The sequence below is a fragment of the Beta vulgaris genome, chromosome 2 (genome assembly GCF_026745355.1).
Source record: "Beta vulgaris subsp. vulgaris cultivar EL10 chromosome 2, EL10.2, whole genome shotgun sequence".
Taxonomy (NCBI): domain Eukaryota; kingdom Viridiplantae; phylum Streptophyta; class Magnoliopsida; order Caryophyllales; family Amaranthaceae; genus Beta; species Beta vulgaris.
In genome coordinates, this window is record NC_079203.1 from 34,800,204 (window position 1) to 34,811,183 (window position 10,980).

Consider the following 10,980-nt stretch of genomic DNA (forward strand, 5'->3'; position numbering starts at 1 on the left):
TATAGCTCCTCCAGCAAGAGTGAAAACATAACCACTAGTAGATTGTATCTCATCATTATCCGACACCCAATTAGCATCACAAAATCCTTCAAGAACACAAGGTGTCCTTTGATAATGTAGACCCCAATTGGTAGTGCCTTTTAGATACTTCAACAATCTAATCAAGGCAACCCAGTGCTCCCGATTAGGATTGTGAGTATACCTGCTCAATCTACTAACAGCATAAGCTATATCAGGTCTAGTATAATTCATCAAGAACATTACACTTCCAATTATTTTTGCATATTGTTCTTGTGATATACTATCACCTTTATTCTTTTTCAAATGAATACTAGAATCATATGGGGCTTTCACAGGAATACAATCAAATTGATCAAACTTCTTTAATATTTTCTCAATATAATGAGATTGATTTAAAGATATCCCATATGAAGTTCTAGTAATCTTTATTCCAAGAATAACATCAGCCTCTCCTAAATTCAACTTTAGAATGTAGGAACTAAAACCGCTAACAATATAAATTTAACTTATCTGGAAAACCGTGGCGTGAAGAATTCACTGCCCTAAAGTTGAATTTGCCCCGCTACAACACACGACCTCTTAGCAATCAACCTCCAGGGGTACACGGTCTCTGCGTTTCCAGTGTAGATGGAAAAACAGATTGAAAACGATCTTGAATATTGCCCAAAAAGATATTTTTCGAGAGAGGAAGAAGAAGGTGTTTTTGATTTTCTGTGTGTTAATGAGAACAGTAACCTCTGTATTTATTGAAGAATAATAGGGTTAAAACGTGGTTACCAGCCGACACTTGGTGGGAGGAGATAATGTCACGTAATTAGGAAATAACGGCTCATTAAGGGAGGAAATTAGGGAAAAAACGGTAACCTAATCACTGGCTAAAAACAACAGATTTTTGACCCAAAACTTTAGTTAAGTTAATTTTATTCCCCAAAGCCCAAAGCTCAAGGCCCATGGCCCGAACCGGGCGCGTGTGGTGACTTTTGTCACACAACTCAATGGGTATAGAAAGTATAATGTATATAAACCCTTTACACTACCTATTATTCTATCAATGTGGGACTCTTCCAATTCTCTTTTGAAGCAACTCTTGAGTTTCCTTTAAAAAGCATTTATTATAAATGCCAACAATATTAATTATTTGGAAATTATTAAAATAAAATGTTTTAATTGAAAATAATGCTCGTCGTTTTTCCTTCGTCATCAACGACTCGATTATTTTTTTTCATACTGGTGTTTTGAAGTTCAAACAAAATTTTGATTCCTTGGCTTCATCCTCTTCGGCAATGTGCATCTTTTGGATTGATTCAATAAATCTGATTTTAGTTGTGAGATGAATTCAAACTTTAATTTGCCGTATGCTTCTGCGATGGTGTGCTGCGCTGGCGGCTGCCTGGCTTTGAGCTTGGTGGTTTTCGTGTTGTCCGGCACCGCAACGGTGGGGTTGGCTGCCATGGTAGATCTTCAAGTTGTTGAAGATCTCGCGAACGGTTAGCGTGATTCGTGGCTGAGGTGGGGAAGCCAGTTCGAATCCTCAGGAAGAAGGCTGACATCTTCGGGTTGTTGGCGTTTTGTTTTTCGCTGAATCCATAGAAGGCGTTCAATTTTGTTTTGTTTTGCTGTTGTTTACAGCAATTTTTAAATTAAAAAAATAATTTGACATGTTTCTTTTAATTACGCCTATATGACGGCATTGTTGTTCAATTAATTGAACATCTTTTCTACGCATAACTCATCTACTTCTCTCACAATAACCTCACCATCTTTTTTTTTTTTAAAACCTAGCCTCCCCTCTCCTTTTCTCTCTCTAAAACCCTAGCCTCCCTTACCCCTTCTTCATCAATTAGGAGGCTGCCATGAATGTTTTCATCCATGGTAAGCCCCTTTTTCCTTTTTATTTTCAGTTTTTAGTTCATTTTCTTGTTTTGTTCAATAAATTAGTATCTCTTTATGAGATTTTCTCAAACCCTTTTATGGGGTTTTTAGTTTCTGTTCTGGAAATCTTCTTCTCCCAGAAATTATTCTCATTGGTTGAAGTTCGAGATTCAACCTGAAGAATTAGGGTTTCACAACTTCTGTAAAATTATGGAAGACTATTGGAGTACGTTCATCCCAAAATTTCCGCATCTACAGATCGTATGCCGAACCAGAGCGAACTCACAGATTGCATTGCTTCAGATGAAGATTTTTATTAAGGCAAAATTAAGTCAAATATGCGATGTTTACATTTCTAGGGTGATATGTATTTCTATTAGAATTTTATGTTTTTCAGAAATGACTTGTAAGTGCCGTTTGACGAAATATTAATGAAATCCCTTTTCTTTCTTCCCAAAAAAAAAAAAAATTGAACATCTTTTCAAGATTAGCTTAAATCTAAAAACTGCCGCTCCCCCCTCCCCCCCTCTCTCTCTCTTTCTCTCTAAACTCTAGCCTTCCTTACCCTTTCTTCATCAGTTAGGGGGTTATTATGGATGTTTTCATCTCCCCTCTTCCTCTTTTATTTTCAGTTTTTATTTTTGTTGAAAAAATTAGTATCACTTTATGGGATTTTTTTTAGTACTCTCTACTGTGGAGATCTCCTTCTCACCTATGCGAGTTGTGAGTATGGTTTTTTGTTTTTAGGTATGAAAAATTATTCTCATTGGTTGAAGTTCGAGACTCAACATGAAGGTGTTGGAATCTCGGATGCGGTAAACAGGGCTCGATCAAGATTGTTCTTCCCAAACTATGTCAGAATGATAGACTTTCTCATCTATAGCTGTTTGATTCAGCAAATACAAGAGGGTTGCGCTGTGTTTATGCTCAAATTTATCTCTTACGACGAAATTAAAGTTCGGGACGATTCAACCAGATTATGTGTAAGACAATGTAATGAATGAATGCAATGGGGATCAAAGGGGATGAACACACAAAGATGGTGACGCAGAAAACCCCAATGAAGATGGGTAAAAACCGCGGGTGGATGAAGATCCATCAATCTACTATGGTTGACTGTCGTTATGAGCTAATGACAATCGTTACAGAGTATGCTTTTCTGTTCGTCTAGTACAAAGGTAGTTTTTTTTCCTATCTCCTGATACTTGTTTTTCTTTTGTATGCCTTTTCTTCCTTTGGCTTTTTTCCAACGAATACAATAATAAATTCTCAATCTATTACAATGGTAACTGTAGCTTGATTATAGGAGATCTTCCTAATTACACTCCAGCAATCTTTTTCCCTCCTTCGCATAATCTGTCGACGGATCTCACGGCGAATTTAATGCCTTGCTGAACTCTTTATATTTTCAGATAATCCGTTACCTGCACTTCGGTTGTCCATACCCTCGTGTCTTTTCGTCGCGTCTTCACGTCACAGTCGTCGTGTCATTATGTCATTATGTTAACGTCATCCTGCAAAAACTCAGCCATAACAGTTTGCCCCCAATTGTTGAATCAGGGTTACGCGAAAACCATGAGACAATTGTTAAAAAATCATAAAAACCAAATGAAGAAACTTCAATGCAATCAAGGCATTTCACCAAAAATAAGCATAGAAAAAATCTCATGCGATAGATATGGAAAATATCCTTCGGACAAAACATAAGGGAGGAAAAAAAATCCACTTGGGCAGTTATTCTAGGCAACCCCAAGGTTACAAAACGAAAAATGTAGTTTTTTGTTCTTTTAAATAGCCGTTTAATTCTAACCGTTAGCCCAATGTCATGATTGCCTTTGAAGGCATAAATATCGTGGGCGGTTAAAGATTTTATTTTCACCAAATCTTTCTCTCTCCTCAAGTAAGATAGTTTCCATAAATAACTCCCATTATTCTCTCCGCCGGAAAATCGACCACTGATACCAGGTAATTTCATACTTTCCGTTCGTCAATTCCCTTAATTCGCACTATTTTTTCCTCTTCCCCAATTGCACTTATGGCACCTAGCAGACGTAGCATTAGGACATTCGTGAAAAACCAAGAAAAATCGAGAGGTAAAGAAAAAATCGTGGAACAGAGGAATGAAAATGAGGATGAACTGTCAACGATGTCAGAGGAAGACATGCTAAAGTTTTTAGATTTAGGGAATTTTCCCGAAAGTACTGTCATTAGGAATGCCGAGTCTGATGAACCACCAGAAACATGTCCCCCCTAATGGGTGGTGCTCTATGAGTATCCCTTCGAAATAGGCCTGAGACTTCCCTTCACCCCCCTAACAAGAGACCTGATGCAAATTTACCAGATTAGCCCTGGGCAGATCATGCCCCAAGTCTGGCGAATCTTGAGTGTCATCGACAGAGTGACGGCGTCATGGGAAGAAGCCTTCACCCTTCACGACCTGCTGTTGAATTATGAAATTAGGGTCAAAGCAAAAAATAGAATAGCCCTACATGCAAAAGCGAGGTTAGAACCTCTGGTTGGGGGAGTTCAGTCGAAAGACAGAGGTTGGAAAAACAGATTTGTGTTTATGAAGAGGTCGTCGCTAGAGGATGCTGGGATGTCTCTGGTTAGCGGCTGGAATACTGAAGGTGTGTTTATTTTCAGTCTTTTTACATTTGTGTCGCGTCGTTAACACTACTCTTACATCGTTTCTACTGCAGGTCTTAACCCTAAACTGCTGTCGCATCGCGACGAGTCTCATAGTCTTTGCGACAAATTTTTGAAAGTACTAGAAGAAGACATGCAGTTCAGAAGAATTCTATTTGCTTCTCAAGACAGTTATCTATTGTATCCGGTAATTTTATCTATTCCTTCTATCTTAGGGTACGAGAAATTCACTTTTCTGATTGAACGCTTTTGGACAGGTTCATCACAATCACGCCCTAGGGGGAGTCTGGACAGCCAAGCACTGGCTGAAATGCTACGCAAACGCAAGAGGGAATCCTATGCTGACACTGTGTTCCTGTCGACGTCGTCGACGAAGAAGGACGCAGCAATCGTCGTCCACTTGGACGATGAGCAAGATGTTGCGTCTAAGACGCGCAAAACTGACTTCCTGGCCCATCCAGACAAGAGTGGGCCTTCATACACTGTGACCGTCCCTAATGACTTTATGTCGTTGGAGAGGTCCATATGGCATGAGGCTGATATGTTCCTTTTTCCTAGTGCTATGGAAAGGATCAAGGAGCACACTCTTCCTCGCATGGTGTCGGATGGATTTGAGCTTCTGTTCCAGGTATAGACACTTAACCTTACTTTGAGGCACTACGCTATTATGACAATGACTTATGGCTACCAAATGACACACATTCTCTTCTCTTTATGCAGTCCTCTCAACATCTCCTTATGGCGAAGAGGGAGATCTCATCCCTGCTGAAGGGTCACTTGACCATGAAGCAAAGGATGGAGAAGGCTGAATCGGACACGAAGTCCAAAGGCACTGAAGCGGAGTTTTATAAGAAATCTATGGAGGACATGGAGGTAATCCTAAAGAAAAATGGAGAAGAGCTGGAAGAAATTAGGAAGAAAGCGACCAAGTTGGAAGAATCCTTGCGTCGGGAGATCGAGACTCTCCAACCAAGTGTTGACGCACAGAAGAATGAGCTGGACCTTCTTGAGGCCGAAGTGACGACCAGGGTCAGGGCTAAGCTAATGTACCAGTTCCTAATGAAAAAGATGGCGTTGTGGACGCCACAGAAGGATATCGACCTGTACCTTAAGTATATGGGGTCGATGAAGGATCTGATGGACGAAGAAGACTTGGCTGCGACGGCAGACTCTTCATCAAAGGTGGATGAGAACGCCCCGTCTTGAGCCGGATTCATTACGTCGGATGTGCCACCTGACCCTGAGACTGAACAGGAAGCTCCAGCCATTTCTTTGCCAGCTGTAGCGTCAACGGAGAAGGAAGCTGACGAGGTCCCTGACGCTTAGCTTTTAATCATTCTAAATTATGTCATTTGTTTCTTGAACTTTAATCAAACTTTGTTCTGGGTCACTCAAGGGAGTGACTGTTTGTTTTGTATTTTTTGGGTCACCTACGGGGGTGATCATAAACTTTGAACTTTTGGGTCGCCCATGGGGGTGACCATTACTTTGATGACTGTGCTTTTGAACCTTAGCAATTTTAATCTTATGTTTTCACTTTGTGTCATATGCATGTGTCTCAGTCGTTATTCTGACATTTTTAGAAGATAGCCAGGCGCTTAGTAAGCCGTCTTTGGTCGTTCAGACGTAACGTTTGGACTTATTAACTTAGAATACACATAGGAAATATATGGATACTTACGTGTGTTTGTCAGAAAAATAGATGAAATCTCGCAAGCAGTTGTGACTTTGAAATGACGGTGCCCCTGCTGTAACGTTAGCTGGGGTAGGGAAGACCAAAAGACTTTAAATAGTGAGGACCACAATTTCTTGTTTTATTATATAGTAGGACGCAAGTCTGCTTGTCGCCTCGTAAAGGTCGTCGCAACGTTATTAGGACGGACGGGAGTAACTTCCCTGAAAGTAAACAACACACAGTGAGAGAACACTATGGTCGATAACAATTAGCGACGCAGATGCAATAGCAATATCATCAACTTCTTACACAATGATGGGAAAACAAAATACATCACTTAGCTTAGAAGAAGTATCGTTTGAGGTATGTAGCGTTCCAGCTACGTGGCACGAAGCTTCCGTCGCGTCGGACCAATTGGTAGGCTCCATTGCCTACTACCTTACTAATTTGGTATGGTCCTTCCCATTTAGGCCTTAGCTTACCAGTGTTAGCTTCTTGTGTGTTTTGAAAAACTTTTTTTGCTTAGGACCCAATCACCTTCAACAAAGGACCTAGCTTGGACGTTTTTGTTGAAACTCCTTGCGACTATTTGTTGCTGAGCCGCCATGCGTACCAATGCTGCATCGCGCAACTCTTCAATGGTGTCCAAGTCGTTCACGAGCTCATCAGAGTTCTGTTGCTCCGTCACTAGGCCACATCTCGCAGTCGGGACGTTCACTTCAGAAGGCAGGACAACTTCACACCCATATACTAGTGAGAACGGTGTTTGTCCTGTCGCAGTGCGTGGTGTCGTGCGATTAGCCCATAAGATGGAAGGCAACGCCTCCTCCCATTTACCCTTCTTGGATGTGAGTCGTTTCTTCAAAGTGTCTATGATCGTCTTATTACTAGACTCTGCCTGTCCATTGGCTTGCATATACGTTGGCGTTGTCGTTAACAATGTCATATTCCACTCGTCACAGAAACGTCTTGTCTTGCTGCTAATAAACTGCGACCCATTATCGCATATTATTTCGGACAGGACACAAAACCTGCAGATAATGTTAGTATATATAAAAGAAATCACTTCCTTGTCACGTACCTGTTGGAAAGAACCTGCTTCTATCCACTTAGAAAAGTAATCAGTTAGTGCCAACATAAAGACCTTCTAACTTGGGGTTGGAGGTAACTTGCCAACTATGTCCATGCCCCATTTCATGAAAGGCCAAGGTGTTAAAGTAGGGTGCAAAATTTCGCAAGGTTTACGCGTCATACCTGCGTGTCGTTGACAGCTATCACACTTAGCCACATATCTTATCGCGTCTTTCTTCATTGAGGGCCAATATTATCCCATGCGTAACGCTCTATTGGACAAGCTACGCCCTCCTGAGTGATTTATGCATGTCCTCTAAGACTTGTTCCCACTGATCTTTTTCCAAACAACGCAGATAGGGCCCTGCAGCAGATTTCTTGAATAGTACTCCTTGAATGAGCACGTATCGGGACGCTTTAAACCGAATCCTGCGCGCCTCTGCCTTGTCTGCTGGAAGCACGTCGTTAGCAAGATAATCGTAAAGCGGTTTTGTCCAACTAACACTTACCTCCTCAGCGTCAGGGTCGCTCGTAGCCATGAGGTCACCGATGCTACCAACGACCTTTTGGGTGTCTTGAAGCTGTTCGGTCGTTGCTGCGATGGTGTCTTCAACATTCTTAGCGACTGCGGGATTTGCCAGATGAACTATAGGGACGGAAGTAAACGAAATGTCCCTTAAAGAGGATCTGAGATTGGCCAACGCATCCGCCTACGTATTCTGGCCCCTTGGTATCTGCAAAATGTCAAACAGGCCAAACACTTTACTCTTACGCTGAGCTATTTCTAAGTACATAGCCATTTTAGAGTCTTTTGCCGCGAATTCGCCTTTGATTTGGCTAACTATCAGCAATGAGTCGCTAAAGTCTTTTAACGCTTTTGCTCCCATGTCTTCTGCTAACGTCATTCCTGCTATGAGCGCTTCGTACTCGGCTTCGTTGTTTGTCACTCTAAATTCACAACAGATGGCTCGTACTACCTTTCCCCCTTGTAGCGACTTTAGCACGATACCAAGACCTGCGCCACGATAATTGGAAGATCCATCAACAAACAATACCCAAGATTCGTCATTTACTTGGTTAATCTTTGCAACTTCATCATTTGCAAGCTTTTCTAATTCTGGGCTAAAGTCTGCCACAAAATCTGCCAAAGCTTGCGACTTAATAGTTGTTCTCGGATGGAACCGAATGTCGTACACACTGAGTGCTATTTCCCACTTACTCATGCGTCCTGTTAATTTGGGGTGTCGCAAGACAGACTTGACAGAATAGTTAGTCATAACGATAACGGTATGCGTCTCAAAATAGTGCCTAAGTTTTTTTTAACAGCTACAACTAGGGCTAAAATCAGTTTTTCCAATGAGGAATACCTGGTCTCTGCGTCTAGCAGAGACTTACTGACATAATAGATTGGGAGCTGCTGACTTTCTGCTTCTCGTGTCAGGACAGTACTGACGGACACGTTACTTACCGCAAGATAAAGCTGCAGCGTCTCTCCGTCACTTGGCTTGGACACCAACGGTGGTGACGCCAAATATCTTTTGAGTTCTTGCAGCGCGTCTTCGTGTTGTTGCGACCAGTCGAAGCCCTTATTCTTCCTTAGGACGTCATAGAATAGATGACATCTTTCGGATGATCTGGAGATAAAACGGTTCAGCGTGGCTACACGACCGGTCAATTTCTGCACCTCTTTGACGCTCCTCGGAGATTGGATGTTGATAAGAGCTTTTATTTGGTCCGGGCTGCTTCAATCCCTCGTTGCGTAACAACATATCCTAGGAACTTTCCTGCAGAAACTCCAAATGTACATTTAGTGGGATTTAATTTCATGCATACCTTCGCAGGACGTCGAAAGCCTCCGACAAGTGTTGGACGTGATCGCCTGCTTGCTTGGATTTGACGAGCATATCGTCTATATATACTTCCATGGTGTCGCCCAATTGGTCTTTGAACATTTGGTTGACCAATCGTTGATAGGTGGCACCTGCATTCTCAAACCAAAAGGCATAACCTTATAACAATATATACCTTTGTCAGTGACGAACGCGGTCTTTTCTTGATCGTCCGGGTGCATCAATATTTGGTTGTATCCAGAGTATGCGTCCATGAACGTCAGGAGCTCGTGGCCTGCCGTCGCGTCGACCATTGCGTCTATATGAGGGAGAGGGAACGGATCCTTGGGACACGCTTTATTCAAGTCCGTGAAGTCGATGCAGACTCTCCACTTTTCATTCTTCTTGCTCACGACCACGACGTTGGCTAGCCAATCTGGATATTTTACCTCGCGAATTTTCCCAGTGTCGATCAGCTTTTAAACCTCGTCATTGATGATTTGATTCCTTTTAGATGCGAATTTGCGCCTTTTTTGCTTTACAGGCTTGTGCTCGGGGTCCACGTTGAGTTTATGTATTATGACATCGGGACAGATTCCTGTCATATCCTCATGGGACCAAGCAAAACAATCTTGATTAGCCTTTAGAAAATCAATTAACTGACCTCGTATTTCTTGCGACAACGTCGCTCCGATTCGAATGACACGATCGGGGATGGACGGATCGAGCATCACTTCATCCACGTCCTACTCACTGGGCGCGTCGGGCGCTGATCCATCCTTTAATTGCTAGATGGCCGCTTTTGGTGGCTTGAGCGACGAGCTGTAGCATTCTCTCGCGGATTTTTGCTCGCCCTTTATTTCTTAAACCCCCCACTTGGCTAGGAATTTCAGCGTCTGATGATAAGTCGACGGGACGACCTTCATCTTATGTATCCACGGGGTGCCAAGGATGATGTTGTACGCTGACGGGCAGTCCACGACATTGAAACTGGTAGGCAAGTTGACACCTTTGGCTAACGTTGGCAACGTGATCTCTCCGACAGTGTGTTGGGCCTCTCCACTGAATCCAACCAAAACAGTAGATTTTTTAGTAATATCTTTGTCACACAATCCCATACCTTCGAGGGTACTTTTGAATAAAATAATTGGTTGAGCTGCCCCCATCGACTAGCACTCGCTTCAACAAGCAATTACTGACTGTCAAGGATATGACTAGTCCATCATGATGTTCGACGTCGCAGATGTCGTCGTCAAAGGTAATTGCCATCGCTTCCAACTTACGTTCTTCCGCTGACCAGCAAGATTTAAAAACGGCGGACGAGGGGGTACTCTCTCTTGCTAGCCTTTTGGCTGCGGAGTACGTTAGTCCATATACACCAGACCCACCAAAAATAACATTAATTACCTTTACGTGCGTGGGTGACGCAGAAGGGATGGACTGCGCAGGATTCTTCTCGAAGGATGCTTTCCCTTTGCCGCTTAAGAGATCTTTGAGATGCCCTTTATTAAGCATGAACGCGACCTCACGTCGCAATGCAATGCACTCTTCCGTCTTATGTCCATGATCATGATGGAATTGGCACCACCTTGTCTGATCTTTTTGCGCCTGCGGTCGGTCACTCTTCTTCGGCCAACGGACAGGTGCTCCGATTTTGGTCAAGGCATTTACGACGCCTCCGACATCGACGGAGAATCCATAGGAGTCTAGATCTAGGAAGGTTGGCGACTCCGTCCTTGCGTCATTACCTGCATTTTCGACAACGTCAGTAACATTGTTTACCTGATTCGAGCGACCATACGGGTGGTTTCGCCAATTATTCTTTTTGGGGACGAAAGCCTTTCGGTCGCTGGTGGTTTCCGGTGC

At 42.7% G+C, this 10,980-nt stretch overlaps 1 protein-coding gene across 1 annotated transcript; it reads left to right on the forward strand.

The window, feature by feature from the left end:
- Positions 1 to 6,324, forward strand: LOC109133770 (uncharacterized). The gene is made up of 2 exons (XM_048638963.2): positions 1 to 5,167; positions 5,260 to 6,324. Exons 1-2 carry the CDS (start codon positions 4,673 to 4,675, stop codon positions 5,743 to 5,745), a joined length of 981 nt encoding a protein of 326 aa, XP_048494920.1. The 5' UTR covers positions 1 to 4,672; the 3' UTR covers positions 5,746 to 6,324.
- Positions 6,325 to 10,980: the final 4,656 nt, after the last annotated feature.